Source organism: Octodon degus, unplaced genomic scaffold (genome assembly GCF_000260255.1).
Source record: "Octodon degus isolate 3935 unplaced genomic scaffold, OctDeg1.0 scaffold00016, whole genome shotgun sequence".
Taxonomy (NCBI): Eukaryota; Metazoa; Chordata; class Mammalia; order Rodentia; family Octodontidae; genus Octodon; species Octodon degus.
Window position 1 is genome coordinate 6738475 of NW_004524592.1, and position 16763 is coordinate 6755237.

Genomic DNA, 16763 nt, shown 5'->3' on the forward strand with positions numbered 1-16763 from the left:
ATGATTGTTAGAATCAGGATACAAACAAAAATTCATAAATGCTTGTTTATTATCTCCTAAGTCTCATTTGTTCTCAGTACCCATTTTAAAATGTATTAGACACCTAATGAATAAGATGCCCTTTTAAGTGCTATTTTGGTTTTGTTAATATAAAAATAATACAAGTTCACTGTAGCAAAAATAGAAAATTCCAAAAATAAAGACATCACTTTCATTGCTCAAAATATTTTTCTTTATATACATTTTATATATTTTCATGGTTGTGATCTATTGGATATAGTTCTATATCCTTTATAGTTAATGTGGCTTTAACATTTATTTTGTTTTACTAACTGCATATGTGTTTTTAGAAATCACCTTGTTTTTAATGTAATTTTACTGTATACTTCCACATATTTTCTTACTGATGAAATGGAAGAGACATGTTTTTTAGAGTAGGGGGTATAGCCCCCATAGATTATGCAGAGCAGGGAAGTAGTTGAGGTACATTACTAAGTAGCGTATGATCTTGAGATAGTGTTCATTTTGGAGGGCTTTTGACAGTTGGGGTAAAGGGTGTCTTTTGTGGGCTATTTTTAGCTACTTTAAATCCTATCTTATATAGTTCCTTTAAAATTGGTCGCTGCCATCCATAATATTATTGGATTGTCTGAGTACAAGATGTATCTAGGGAAAACGATGTAGTAAATTCAACTGTTGAAGGAGTTGGAGCACTGGGGAAAAGTACGGGAAGGCTTGCCGCCTACCTTGGGATGCTGTAGGTTGAGTTCATTAAAGCTGTAACTGATGAGAAAGAAACACTTGAAATAGAGATTATAAATCACTCAAAAACTGATTCCTAGGTGAGTGTGCTTATGGATGTATTGGTTTTGTAGAACTGTGTTGTGGTTTGGATATGGAATATCCCCCAAAGCACTCACACACTCAGATGTAAGGCTTTAAAGTATGGTTGAATCTTGGGGTGCTGTACCCCTCAGTGGATTAATCCAGTGGTGAATTCCATGGTGAGTGTGCTTTTGGGAAGTGGGGCCTGATTGGAAGGAGATTCACTGGGGACATGGTTATTGCCTCACCCCCATTCCTCTTCAGTTTCTGCTTCCTGGCCACCATGATGTGAGTAGCTGTCCTCCACCAGACCTTTCTGCTAGGCCTTTCTTGCTGTGGAGCCAGGAACTGCGGACTGAATCATCTAATACATGTGAGCCAAAAAAAAAAGTAGGGGATAGTCTTACCATGACGAAAAAGTGACTAAAATAGGCTTCTCCACAAAAATTGCAAATAGCTCTTAGTTTAAAATAATATTTGAAGCCTTCAGGTAAGACTCATTTCCTGCTTCTTTCTAGCGTGTGTTAGTTGTTTCCTTCTAGGATATAGACGTATCGCCATGAACTCCACCTATCCTCAATGGCAACCTTCCCTGTTGGGTATCTCTTCTTCTTAAGGAAGCTACTAGTCCAATTTAGGACTTAAGCACCTCTAATGTACCCTTAACTAATCACATGTGTACCTACTCTACTTCTCCTTTCTCTTTTTGCTCTATCTCTAAGCAAGGAAGTTCTAGGTTGACATAAGCATTAGTGAGCTACTATTCAACCCAGTATAGCAAGTGTAGGCTTGTATATTCATATGTTTCCATGAGGAACTGTATGGTTACCACAGTCTCTTTAGGAAGGAATATTCTAATTATCTTCTCCAGTGCTTATTTCTACTTTAAGTATACTTAATCTGAGAATGGTGTTGGGGAAACTATTCAATACATTGAACTAAGGCAATATGTTAAATTCTGTAATGAATACTTATTCTGTGTTCTTCCTTGAACATAGTTTCCTTGACCTCATAGTATATTTTAAAGCAAAGAAAGGGCCAGCCTGATAGCTCAGTGGACTAAAGCGCCTGGTTAGGCAGAGTGCACTGGCCAGGGTTTGAGACTGGTTGTGCTGTGCCGGCCCCGACCCTGCCCCTGCTTCCGGGGCACGCTGAGACAGTGATTGAGACTGGGAGCAGTGGTGCACACCTGTAATCCCAGCGCTTGGGAGGCTGAAAACAGGAAAATCTGGAGTCTGATTTACCTAGTGAGACTCTGTACCCCATAGACCCTAATTACAGAGAAAAAAAGAAAGCTAAGAGCAGGGCATATACATTATGGGGGCCGAGGGCTGAAGATGAAAGGCCGGGATTTATTCAGTGTAGCACACGGTTGTGTCGGCCTGTTTCTCCTAGCTCTTCTATCACTCGTAGTCCTGGTATGTAAGGGTGATCTACTGTGAGCAACTCCTGGCTTTTTAGGCTACCTTAAGGATGTGGCTCTTTCATACCACTATACTAAAAGTCCTTGGTTCTTTTCTCTGTAAATGACAGCGCACATTGATTATAGTTTAATATATGTCTTAGATGCCAAAATTCCAGGAGGATTTTAATGGCATAGTGTTAAATAACATTTTCGAAAGCAAATCACCATCAAGTTGTAATGTTTCCAGCTAGGTTGGAAAATGATCTTTTCAAATTATTAACATTATAATAAATAGCATAAATGGAATATATAACTTTTATTCTCAATAATTGAATTCTTAGGTCTCCTAATATGATTACCTCTAATAACTGCTACTTAATGAAACCTTTCTGTTATCTCTTGAAAGACTGTATGTAGTTGGGAGTGGCGGAGAGAATGGTTTAATGGATTAGATTAATTTTCCAAAAGTGTTGGTATAACAAGTATTGGATGAAAGTAGGTCATCATAGCTTGAATTAAATAATTAACAGTGAAAATGGGAAAAAGCATGAGTCAGAAAAACCTACCCTTCTGTGCTCTTCCCAGTTACTGATTTTTTAATGTGTTTTTCTTTTTTGGTATCAGGAATCAAACTTAGGACTCCACACTTGCCACACAGGTGCTGCTTTGCTGAGCTACATCCCAGACTGCTGCTGAATTTATTTTTTCTTTTTTTTTTGAACTTATTTTCAAACCAAGTTATATGCTAATAACATAAAGGATCAAAAAAGTATTGTTTAGGAAATCTTATTCTTTAGCTTCCAGATAGAAATCTTAAAAAAAAAAAAAAAAGTAATGTATTGCCTCACCAGACAGTATTCCACTTGTAAGCTTGCAATTTCAAGGTCTATTTTTTTTTTTTTTTAATTTTAGAGACAGTCTACAGGGTGTTCAGCATTTCACTACTAAATTGGACTTGTAGTGATCTGCCTGTTTACAGCCTCCCAAGAGCTGGGATAACAGGCGCGCACCACCATGCCAAGTCTCACCTGCTGTCTCAGCACACCCCGGGGGTGGGCCAGCACGGCAGGCCCAGGATCGAACCAGCGGGCTCTGTAACTGCTTGCAGTCGCCTTTTTTTCCCCCCATAATTTTATTAGAAATAAATAGCAATGAGACAGTTTCAAATCAAATTGGTAGGACAGTTCCAATAATTAACACATTGCATATTGCCTTCCTAGTGGTTGTTGTACAAGATGCAGACATGATATCCTATTTATAAACACTATTAAAACAAATCCCTCTATTCCTTGAATTAAGAGAATGTAACTATATATCTATCCTAACCATTTTGAATACACAGATACAAAATGGTCATTCATCTATATCCCCTTTTTTGATTTAGTTCCATCATTTAAATATTATAGGTGTGTGAACTCGGCAAAATATTCCAAAATAGTCCAGTAGTCCATAATAGTATTGGGTCTTCCACTTGACTGGCAATGTCAAAAGTTGTTTCCATACTCCCAAAATTGCTGTACAGATTTAATGCAATCCCTATCAGACTACCACCGACATATCTCACAGTCATAGAGAAATCATTCCTAAAATTTATCTGGAACCGGAAAAGACCTAGAATAGCAAAGGCAATTCTGGGCAATAAAGACAAGGCAGGTGGCATTACCATTCCAGACTGGAAATTATACTACAAGGCTACTGTGATAAAATCAGCATGGTACTGGCAATGAAATAGACCTGAGGATCAATGGAATAGATTAGAATATGCTGAAGCCTCTACAAACACACTCAGCCACCTTATCTTTGACAAAGAGGCCAAACATACTCACTGGAAGAAAGATAGCCTCTTTGACAAATGGTGCTGGAAAAACTGGCTCTCTACATGCCGAAAACTAAAACTTGGTGATTGACCCAGGTCTATGACCAAGCATAAGGTCCTGAGCTTGATTCCCAATTGCAATAAAATAATAAAATATAAAAAATAAATAAAATATAAAATAACCAGGAACAAGACACAGTTGTCCACTGTCACTATTCTTATTCAACACAGTACTTGAAGTATTAGCAGGCGCCATTAGGCAAGAAAAATAGAGAAGAGGGATAGGTATAGGAAGTGAAGTAGTAAAATTACTATTTTCAGATGACATCATCTTCTATATAAATATTTACCAAAAGTTTCTTAGAATAACCAAGTTCAGTAATGTGGCAGGATATAAAAATACACAAAAATCAATAGCGTTTCCTCTAATGAAATTGAGAAAGAAGGAAAAATACCATTCACTATACCACCATGAAAAATTAAAATTTTAGGGATTAACCTAATTAAGAAAGTAAAAGACCTCTACAGTGAAAAGTACAGTGCTCTGAAAAAGAAATGTAAGAGGACATCAGAAAATGGAAAGAGATTCCCTATTCCTGGATAGGCAAAACCAATATTGTCAAAGAGGCCATACCTTCAACATTAACATACAAATTTAACACAATCCCAGTAAAAATTCCAAAAGCATTCTTCAAAAAAACTAGAGAAAATGCTAAAATTCGCATGAAAGCAGAAGGCATCGCAGTTCTGGGCATGAAGGTATATTATATAGCTACTGTAATAAAAATAGTGTGGTTCTGGCATAAAAGCAGACATGACAATCAATGGAATGCAACAGAGGATGCAGAAAACCCCCTTCACATCCAACTGTTTGCTCTTTGAAAAGGGGACCAAGAACATATACTGGAGGAAAGACAGACTCTAATAAATCGTGTTAGGAACGTTGTCTATCCACATGCCGAAGATTGAACTAGACCCACATCTTTCACCATGTACTAAATTTAAATTAAAATGGAACAAAGAAGCTTATGTTGGCAGGATATATTTAACCTGCTGGAAGAAAATGTAGATAAAACTCTTGAAGTCATTGGTATGAGCAAGAACTTTCTGAGCAGAACCCCAATTGCACAGTCTAGGAATCAACAAATAGGATTATATCACATTAAAAACCTTCTGCACAGCGAAGAAAAAAAGGACAAAAGCCAGAATGAAAAGACAACCTATAGAGTGAAAAATATTTTTGTCATCCATTCCTCAGACAGAAGACACGTATCTGGAATATATAAAGAACTCAAAAACATTAGAATCCCAATATAAAAAAAAGACAATCAAAATATGGGCAAGCAAAAAAAGAATATGGACAAGCAGAATGAATAGATTCTATACAGAAATACAAATGGCCAGTAAGTGAAGAAATGCGCAGCATCACTGGCCACTAGAAAGATGCAAAGTAACAAAACATCGTGGTACCATCTTACCCCAGAATGAATGGCCATCAGCAAGATACCAAATACGAACAAATGCTACAAAGGCTCAGGAGAAGAAGCCCTTCTCCACTGTGGGTGGGAATGTAAAGTAGCACAGCTACGATGGAGGTCAGCGTGGAGACGCCTCCAACAACACACGAGAAATTCCACTGAACACAGGTATTCCTCCTCTAATAGTATCTTTACAAAAGAGTTGGAGATCTCATAACACATTCATACCCATGTTTATAGCAGCATAATTCATAATAGCTAAATCTCAGAAGCAGCCTACATGTTCACCAACAGATGAATGGATAAAGAAAATGCTGTACTCCAAACCAAGAATACTGCTATGCAGAAATCATACCTTATGTTTACCATCAATCCTACTTGAACCAAATAACATATTTAGAACTTATATGTTGATTAGTGGTATCACATACAGCACACTTATGTGTTAATGTTTGAATACTAAACTTGGTAGCTTTAGTCTACATAAATATGTTTGACTAATAACTTGTAGTACTGAAAAAGTTTATTTTACATGTAATATACTAACAAATTTGCAACTAGATAAATATGTTAATTAATATAGTGTAATTATAATTATTTTGCATGTAACTTGTGTGATAGTTTCATTATTTTACAGTTATAGCTTCTGTATCATCAAAAGCATTTGCAAAATTTCTACAATAGGTATCAACTAAGAATTCACTGAAATGGTGTTCATTGCTTAAGAGCAACTAATGTTATAGTGAGGAGACTTGCACTTTTTAGCCTATAATCATAGGCTAAATCATATGTAATTTTACCCAAGTGCAAAAACTACATGTATTAAAACATATATATATATATATATATATATATATATATAAATTACTGACTTACAACTAACAATGATAGACTAAAAAACTTGTGGGTATTGTCTAACTTTTGGGATATGTATTTTGCAGGGGAAAAAGAAGTAGAAATTATTTTTACAACTTGAATATGTTCTTCCATATTATACAAATTCTTTCACCAATTATTACACATTACTTGCGAAAGTTAAAGTTCTTCTATCATAATAGACCAAGGCAATTTACATTTAGCTTTTCTTATTCCCCCCTCTAATTATATTGTGTCGTTTCAGTTCTTCAGAAAATTTAGAGGAATTCTCTTCATCCAGTAACTGGTTACTTAATCAGAAGCACAGTAAGAAAAGGAGAAAAGACAGGCTAAAACTGAAATCTCCTTCTTTGACTGTCATGAGTACAGCAGCCCGAACAAGACCACTTCAGAGTTTCCAAAAACGAAAACTCTACAGATTGAGCCCCACTGTTTATTGGGCTCCCCAGGTAAGGTGATCTTTGGCAAACAGGAACAAATATTTCACCATCAGTACATTTTGTATACAGTGCATGTGGATAGGGCACAATTATTGAGAATAATTATATGTAGAAAACTTAAAAATACAGTATTAAATTATGCAGTAGATATTATCAATATATAAATGGAATTTACAAATTTTTAAAACATAGCAATGCACTCTGAATTTTCTCAAATCCTTAGGTTGTTATCATTATTCTTTGGGGCTGGGAATTGAACTGGGGCCTCCTGCATGTACCATACCACTGAGCTATGCCTAGCGTCCCCACTCTTGGTTGGAAAAATTATTTTGCCTGTGCTAATTGAAAAAAAATTTAAACATACTGGAAAGGGTAACAAGGAAATGGGGATATACTATCTATCTATCTATCTATCTATCTATCTATCTATCTATCTATCATTTTTTTTTTGGCAACACTGGGGCTTGAACTCAGGCCCTTGTGCTTGCCAGGAATGCGTTTATTCTACTGAGCCATCTCTCCGGCCCTATATATTTCTTAAGAATTGTTGTTTACATAAAATCTACACAACTGAGTTATTTTGGAAGAAATGAAACTTTTGTTTTAAGGTTTTATATTTCTTAATCCCATGAACAGTCCTCCTTTCCTCTTCTGAGACCTATGCAGTACACTTTTAGATGCCCATCCTTATACTAGAAAAATATCCTTCATTAAAATCATGCATTATGAAAAACATTTTTATTTATAAAAAATAAATATAGTTCTTTGAAATTCCCCTAGGTGGTATTACTTAATATTACTGTACTTGTTTCTGACTGTGACTACATTAACTATTTTAAAATACTTGCATAAAAATCAGTATGTTTGCTTTATTTTTGAAGCAAACTTCCAGTTTTGTTAAATCCAATTATAAATAAGAATGTGAATTTTCATGAATGGGTTTTATTAAAAGACTGATTTTTACTATATACTAGTTAAAATATTATTAGTATAATAATATTTTAACTAGTATATAGTAAAAATTCCTATTCCTCAGCTTGAAAATATTCTCTTTTGTTTTCTGTATTTAGTACAGGGTCTATAGGGTCTCACTGTACAGATCAGACTAGTAGTGATCCTCCTGTTTTCAGCTTCCTAAGTGCTAGGATTACAGGCATGCGCCACCATACCCAGTTACAATCGCTGTCGCAGTGTTCCCTGGGGCGGAACTGGCACAGCATGCCTAGTCCCTGTGCTGGCTAAGTAGGTGCTTTAATCTGCTGAGCTATCTGGAAAGCTATCTGGCCAGCCCTAAAATATTCTTTAAATAACTGTTTTATTTTGTCATTTAAAAGATGTTTCCCAAGTCAACTTATGAGGAAATGATTTTTAAAGTTTTGATATGTTACGTTATTTTTTGATCATTTATTTGTCTGTTTGTTTATTTATTTGGCAGAGCATCTTGCTATGCAACTCAGACTCATAATGATCCTCCAATTTTAGCCTCCCCAGTGCTGGGATTACAGGCAAACTCAGGTCCTTGAGCTTGCCAGGCAGGCACTTAGACCACTGAATTATCTCCCCAGCCCCATGTCACATTATTTTTATACAATAATTTTTCTTAACAGTTGCTGCAAGCAGTGGATAAGTAACAGTTTTGAAATGTAATTTTGTGATTCCTACTCATTAGTAGAATTGCCTAAAATATTTTACATATGCATATGCCACAGCAGTCCAACTGGAAGAGATCTACCGGTATAATTTAGGTGGTTTGTTATAAATATATAAAAGACTGCCCCTGGAAAAGTGAGCAGTTTTAAGACTGTAAGCAAACAAAGGTATAGACCACCTTTAATTTTTCCCATCTAGAAGACTCGTAATCTGAAATGTGGAGAGACAGGGAAATCCACAAAGTCCAAGCCAAGGTCTGCTTACCTGGAGCTGGAGCAGAAGCCACCATAACTATAACTAACTGCTAGGAAAAATTAAATCATAATCCTGGCAAACTGCATGAGGCTCGGTATTAACTAACTGGAGGGTGAGAAACTCTTGGAGCCACAGCTGTGGGTGGGAACCCACACTTCACTAGGTTCTCAGGAAAAAACCAGGAAGGACCTCTAGTGGCACTGGTGGGAGGGGAGCGTATCCACTGAGACTAGGCCCAGGGAGTCCCTAACAAAGACTGCTCTTAGGGGCGAAGCTTCCTTCTCTATTGCTTGAAGGAAGAACATTTCTCCCATTCCTATCCAAGTATCCTTCTCTCACCTAAGGGAACAGGGATGGAAAAACAAAAACAAAAACAAACAAACAAAAAACCCAACTTTGTTAAGATCACAGCTCAGGGACATAGAAACACTATAAAGGTGAGATTTAGTCATAAATATCACAGAGTGTTTCCCTTATCCTGTATCACATTCCCCACCACACCAATAGCTCCAGCAGGTAACAGTGGGTTACAGCTACATAGCATAGCCTTTCTGAGCAGTCATACTAAAGAAAGGCAGAACTAAACAGAGAAACAAAAACAAAGACAGTAGAGAATATGAAGTCTGGTACCTCCAAGCAAACGCTGAGCCAACCCACCTCTCAGCCAGATCAACACAACGCTGCAGTACAGGTTTATTTAGCTCAGGCTCTATTATGTGATCATGTTCACTTTTTACCAAAACCTACTGCATGCTAGGAAAAAATACACTCTGAGAAAGCAATTATGAGAGCACCCTCAAATATGACAAAGATATTACAATTATCTGACAAAAAATCATAAATAGGTATAATTAAAATGTTAGCTGCTTTATAGGTAAAGTAGAAAATGCAAAGATAATGTAAACAGAGGGATGGGAATTCATAAGAACAATAAAAAAGTTAATGCTACAAATTTTAAAACATTAACTCAATTAAATCAAGTAATTTTGATAGGCTTGAACCAAGGAAAAGCAGAAGTCACAGAACCTACAAGAAACAAGGAAGCACTTTCCCCTAGAGCTTTTTTTTTTTTTTTTTTTTTTTTTTTTTTTTTGCAGTACCCAGGATTGAACTCAGGACCCTGCACTTGCCAGGCAAGTGCTTATTCTACTGAGCTATCTCCTTGGCCCCTTAGAGCTTTCTAATGAAGTAGGACCTGGCCAACGTTTCAGTTTCTGACATCTGGCCTCTATAACTACTTCTGTAACTTTGGTTACTCAGTTTATGGTAATTTGTTATGGCAGCCCCAGGAAACTAGTACATAGTTTGGTATCAGGAAATACAGTGCTGCTACAACAAATATGTAAAACTGTGGAAGTGGCTTTGGCATGGGTAATGGGTACAGAATGAAAGAATTTTAAGGTGCATAATAGAAAAAGCCTTGATTCTTATGAGAGCTTAGAAGGAAGTGAGACTAGAAGAAAAGCTGCTGTTGTCTTTGAGAATACATTTATCTTCATGAAAGAGAGAGATTGATTATGGTAATTGGCTTCCAAGATTATGGATGCCCAGAAAGCCTGTGATATGCTGTTTGCCAGAATCAGACCCAGGAAAGCCGGTGGGGTAATTCATCCCAAGCAAAAAATCTTGAACCAAAGGAACAGAGAAGACCTCGTGTAACTCCTGTAGTCAAAAATGCAGAAAACCAGAAGCGCTGATGTCTGAGGACACAGATGGATGTCCAAACTCAAGAAAACAGAGAAAGAATTTGCTCTTCTTTCCTCTGCCCTTTGGAATGGGGCAGCAGTTGGAATAGCTTTGAGATCTACCCAGGCTTGTTAGAGCACAATTCTGGGTGTGTCTAGGTAGGTCCTGGAGGCTGGGCCTGGAAGTCCCTTTTTTCTTTGAAATTTTTCTCATGGTCTGCTTCTCAGCTGCCTTGAATTAAGCACCTTTGCCCCATCACAGTCTTGCCATGACCTTTCTATCTTAGAGGCATTTGAGCATGGACTGAAAGCCCTTAAACTGTGAGCCCCCCAACCCTCTCCTTTCAGGTTTTGGTGTCCAGTGTTGTGTCAGAGTAACTGGAAAGCTGATTAAAAAAAAAATTGGTACCAGAGAAGTGAGGTCATTGGTGTGAGCACAGTTGACCACTTGGTTCAGAGGTCCTTGAAATTGGTTTATGGGAAGAGTTTGGAAAGATTTGCAGATGCAACCTAGAGAAGCCTTAGAATACTGTAAGCAGAGGACTGATTGAACATGGCTGACCAGAGGGGGTGGTACAGGAGAAGCTAGAGAGGATTTACTGAGAAAGAAGGTATTTTGAGTCTTTCACACAGAAAATTAATAAAGAAGATGATATATGTCAATCCAAGCAGGCAAACGGACAACTGAAAAAAGGAAATGGTGCCTGTCCACCTGCTCCCACCTGTCACTCCTCTGGATAGTAGCTATCTTGATAGGGAGGAACCCCAAGGAGTCAATCTAGCATATCGCAACCAGATTTATTCTGAAAAGGCAGTGAGTAAGGCTGTGGCAATGAAGCCAAAAGTGCAGTGGAGACCCCAGGAAGTTTGAGATGCCAGAAGTGTGGAACATCTAAGGAAAGCTGCAGCCTATTAGTGGAACCAGCCCAGAAGAGGGGCTATGTGGGTATCAGACCACAGGAGTGGGGCTGGCCCAGCCAGTGGCTCTTACATCTCATCACCATGTCTCCTCAATGCCAGGTCTGGAGCTTTAATGTTTGCCCTCCTAAATTTTGGTCTCATCCTTTTCTATCCATTTAGTCTTCCTTTTTGGCATTAGAATTGATATCCTATGCCAGTGAACCATGGGATTACATAAGTTTTACAGAGATTCATAGCTAAGAGTTTGTCTTTAGTCTCAGAACATACTTGGACTTGAATTTATGAAAAATTCTGGGATTATTCAGACTTTGGAAAAGGGATTATTGCATTTCTGGTATAAGCAAAAATAAAGATGGTGATAGTACTCGTACGCATTTACTTCTGTGCCGGGTGAGAGATGGTTGGGGTTGACCAGCAAAGGGCACAACCCAGGTTTCTACACTGTTGTTATGTATCATATTTGATTGTGCTAACGATTATCAGGTATATAGAGATGAAAATTCACAATGCTGTTTTCTTCACCATAGAAGTGGGCATGTGTCCTATGCTGCATGTTCAGGGTAGCCTCTACTGGCTGCTTTATATATTGATTATTGCATAACAAATCAACTACTAGCTTCATGATACAGTATATATCTGAGTAGTTATTCTCCCAGTCTTTCATTAGCTCCCTCACAGAGTTGCAGTAAGATACTGAGATTGGGGCTACTCATCTGGAGGCCTGGATGGCCTGGTGGTTTTTTTCCTTATCCATATAGTTTTAGGACATTCTATGTTGTCTTTTCACATGGCTTTTTACATAGTGAGTGGCCGTGACCCTCAAAAAAGCAAATACAGAAGCTGTTTTTTTTTTTTAAATGTATTTAGTACAGGATCCCACTACACAGATCGGACTCATAGTGATCCACCTGTTTTCAGCCTCCCAAGTGCTGGGATTACAGGTGCGTGCCACCACACCCAGTCTCAATCACTGTCTCAGTGTGCCCTGGGAGCGGGGCTGGCATGGCACGCCACAATCGAACCCCGATCGAACCCCAACTGCTGCATCTGCCTGCACAGGCGCTTTAGTCCACTGAGCTATCTGGCCAGCCCTTGTTGTTTCCTCTTAGGACCTAGTCCTAGAACTAGCTGTTTGCTTTACTATTGAATTATCGGTTAAAGTAACTTGATGTGGGATGTAACATGAGAGGGACAACTCAAGGGCATGAATATGGGAAACATGCTTCACTGGTTGGTGAGATCACATTGGAACTATCACAGTCCAACCTCTGGTCCCTGATTACTTACATTTCTCACTTTTAAAAAAAATACTGGTTAAGCCCTCCTTTCAAGAGCCCCGGTATTTCTTCCCCATGGCGTTAAGCTCCAGCTTGAAGTCTCAGGTGTCATCAGCCAAAAAGCATGTTCAGGTACCAGACTGGACATACTTTTCGGTGACTCCTCAGGTGTAGCTCCTTGTGTACAGGTTTTTCAAGTACAGTTCCAAGAATTCTTACAAAGTTATTATTTGCTCTACATATATCCATTTTGAGGTGGAGTGGAGCAGAATAGACTGTGCAGTCAGTGGAAAATGAGAGGCACAGAGAAATTTTGAAGTACAATGTCTGAGGTACTTCTCCCATTGCTGAGACCGAATATCCGACACTCAAATGTACTTGGCTCAGTTTGTAGAGGTTTCAGTCCACGGCTGGCTGGCTCCAAGGCAGGGTGGCATGGCAGAGGCAGGGCACAGGAGACACTGTGTGGCAAAACAGGGCGGACAGAAGGTAGCGAGCATCACTTCCAAGGAGCTTAGCAGCTTCTTTCTGCCCCTTTTATATTCCATCTATGCTGATGGTTTTAGAATGGGTGCGATTCAATCAGTGGACTGATTTGCTCATCATACACCCTTAACCCCAGCATCACACACTCTAGATTCAGCCACCTCTGAAAAGGCCCCCACCTATGACATGAGACTTAGCAGGTCATCTAGACACCAGCCATAACATGCAACAAAGTACATGCTTGTTTATGAAAGGCTTCATAAATTGTAGTATATAAACCAGAAACCATTTGAAGTGTGTTTATGAAAACAGTTGCAATAGACCTAACATATTTACAAATTGAAGTAAAGCTTATAATTAAGAATGTTATAGGGCTGGGGAGAGAGTTCAGTGGGCTAAGTCTGGCAAGTACAAGGACCTAGGTTTGATCCCTGGTGCCACATGACTTGCTGGCCCTGGAACCTAGATGCATCTTGCCTGCCACACACCTGTAATCCTAGCGCTGGGGAGGCTGAGACAGGAGGATCACTAGAAGTCCAAGCTGCATAGTAAGACCCTGTACCAAATACATAAAATATTTTTTTTAAATTTAAGAATATTATAATCCTTATAAAGTAGGCAGAACTATTACTGATTTAATTTCTGTCCACTTATGTTTATAAATTTTATGTATCTACTATGACAAATTGGCAAAAGGAGCGTTTCCAAGTATTACGTAATCTCATTGTTATTTTATAGATTATCAAATTATACTGCTTGGTGGTTTAATAAAATAATCCAGCTGTGTAAATTAAGGTGTGCATAATGAAAACTCCATCTTGATGTTTCCATGTCCTTTTTTAAAAGGTAAAATGATTAGGTTTGTAAGTTTTCTGTGAACACTGGCCACTTTTTTTGTTTGTTTTGGTTTTGGGATACCAGGAATCAAACTCAAGAGGGCTTTGCCCCCTGGGCTACATCCCCGGCCCCTCAGACTACCTTTTAGATTAAATAATATAAGGATCTTAAAGAAAACTAATGACTTGGTCTCACAGAAATTTAAATTCTGTTGGAAAAATAAGGCACCAATATATGCAAGTTTAATTTCAACACATAATCCCAGGTAATATTTTCTTCTATACTGAGGGTAGAAAATACAAAGATCTGAACCGAAGTAACTAATACTGATACTGAAAGAGAGAACAGGTTAATTCCATGGTATGAGAGATGTCCAATTGAAAAAAGAAAAGTGCGTGGTATAAGGTCACTCACACAGATTGTACACTACTGGGCAGCCATCTCCTCCCTGACTGCTGCAAGAGCACCTACTCCTGGGCCCTCCCTGCTCTAGCAACCCCTTCAGGCAGTGGGAAGCATTTTGCTTCGGAAGTTCCTCACTGCAACAATTCTACATTCTATTGATTTTCATCGGTGTGACAGAAAAATTTCTGCTTGTGTAGCTATACTCTGTGAGAAAATATGCTTTATGTAACTCTGTAGCACTCTGGAAAATACCAACTTATATTCTGAAACTATTTCCTATGGAGCAGCACATAGTGGTTCCATGTTTGTAGAGTGGGTCTAGAAAATACTGGATTACAATCTCAGTTCTGTGGATCACACTTAGGTCCTCTTGCATGGACGGCAAGCACTCTACCACTGAGCTATCCCCTCTTTTTTAAAATATCTACTTTGAGACAGGGTCTCGCTAAGTTCCATAGGCTAGCTTCAAACTTTTGATCCTCTTATCCCCGCCTCCTGAGTAGCTGGGATAACAGACATGAGCCACCATTTCTGGTTCAACTCTACTTCCTAATGGGAATATACAGATCATGCAAATTACCCACTGTCTTATTTTGCTTATTGACCAAAAAGATAAGGCTATCCCATAGAGTTACACTTAAAAGGTGCAGATCATGTGTCATGTAAGCCCTTTTCAGATGTGAATGAGGATGATTCAGTAATCATAGAAAGTGATGAGTTTTTGCAGAGGGGAGTAAAATACTAAAAATACTTGTAAAGTTTAATGTGATGTCTTTCAGCAGGACAATGACAGCAAGGAAAGACTGGAGAAATGGATATCAGGAAAAAATTTGATACACTACATCTGAGGTTATACAGGGTAGGATTAATTATATAGTGGAATGGATAGATGTAAAGAAATTTTGGATAGTTGACCAGTCTTGACTGATTTGTTATGGTTTAATTTTGAAGAGAAGAGGAAGAGAAGGAAAGGCACAGAAAATTATGGTACCATTAGATTTTCAGGGGGGGAGGAGGGCCTGGGAATCTAACTCAGGACCTTGCACTTGCCAGGCAGACATTTGTGCCACTGAGCTACATTGCCAGCCCTATGGTACCATTAAGTACACTTAGTAAATTGTCCTAGCTGGGTCCTAATAGTGACACATTAGGCGAACATGAACCAAACCTGAATTAACATCTCAGCTTGGTGTCATCTGATTATAACTCTAAAAATTCCATTGTGATACATGAGTGAAAGTTTACATTCATCATTCAGAATATGAACCCTAAACTGCATGACAGAAACTGGTATGGCCTTTAGTTATATGTTTTCTCTATGGCCCACTTTCTACATGATGTACTAATTCTTTTAGATCACTTCCAAGGAAAGTAACCTCAAATATTCTCTATCTGTCTTGCCTGTTGCAGTTGGCTGCTGGCCTTCTGAGGCTTGGTTGGTTGTCTGGGATCTGGGAAGGGAGTGCTAATGTTTACCGCAGAGGAGAAAAGTGGTGGCAGACATGCAGTTACATGTCATTCTTTGTCATCAACACTGAATGCTAACAGCACTAATTCACTTTCTACATTACTTAGACATGAATGAATGAGTGAATGAATGAATGAGTGAATGCATGCAGCACTTCTAATTATATGCACAATTTTGGAGCTGCTTAGCCAGTGGAAGTAATGTATCTTCAGTGTACTGGCAGCCATATCACAGCCGATCCTGTTATTAGTTTGCTTAGTTAATATCCCCTAAAAAATATACACTAAAATGTTAAATCTTCAGTAGCTTTGTTCACTTTTATATAATTTTTAGAAAAAAGGGCTGGGGCGATAGCTCGTAGAATAAGCGCTTCCCTGGCAAGCGTAAGGGCCTGAGTACAATCCCCAGTTTGCCCCCCCCCCAAAAAAAGCTCAAGTTAATTCACATTTTCTAATCATTTAAAACATTTCAAAGTTATAAACCATTTTATTCATTATTTGACTAAAAGTTTTTGTTTGGTTGGTTCTGTTTTCCTTTTTTTAGCACACATTCTTATTCCCAGAGTGTGCTATCTGCCCATTGTTTTGTCTTCTCTATAGAAAACCTATGGTTAATAATTGTGGTTATGCATACAATCTTTGAAATTAAAAATGCATTGTTTTTTCATTACAAGTAGAAATTAAAAATGCATTGTTCTTTTCATTTGTCTACAAAAGACAAGATGTTTTAGTATCAATACATAATAGTTAATGCTCAGCGAGAGTGCTGACTTTTAACAATATCTTCAAGAAGAAAAAGGGCCAGCTAGATAGCTCAGTGGTCTAAAGTGCCTGCTTAGGCAAGCTTAGGCAGACATGCAGGGACTGTGGTTTGATACTGGGCCCCACATGCTGAGCCAGCCCTGCCCCCAGGGCGGGCTGAGCCAGCCACACACACACA

General features: G+C 38.4%; 1 protein-coding gene across 5 annotated transcripts in view; it reads left to right on the forward strand.

Annotated features, from left to right (window-relative positions):
- Positions 1 to 16763, forward strand: part of Kansl1l (KAT8 regulatory NSL complex subunit 1 like) — a 129940-nt gene that overhangs the window by 90455 nt on the left and 22722 nt on the right. For all 5 annotated transcript variants that reach the window (XM_023710047.1, XM_023710048.1, XM_004626713.2 and 2 more), the window contains one exon: positions 6645 to 6849. In XM_023710047.1, coding sequence (XP_023565815.1) covers positions 6645 to 6849 — 205 coding nt within the window. The remainder of the gene's footprint in view (positions 1 to 6644; positions 6850 to 16763) is intronic.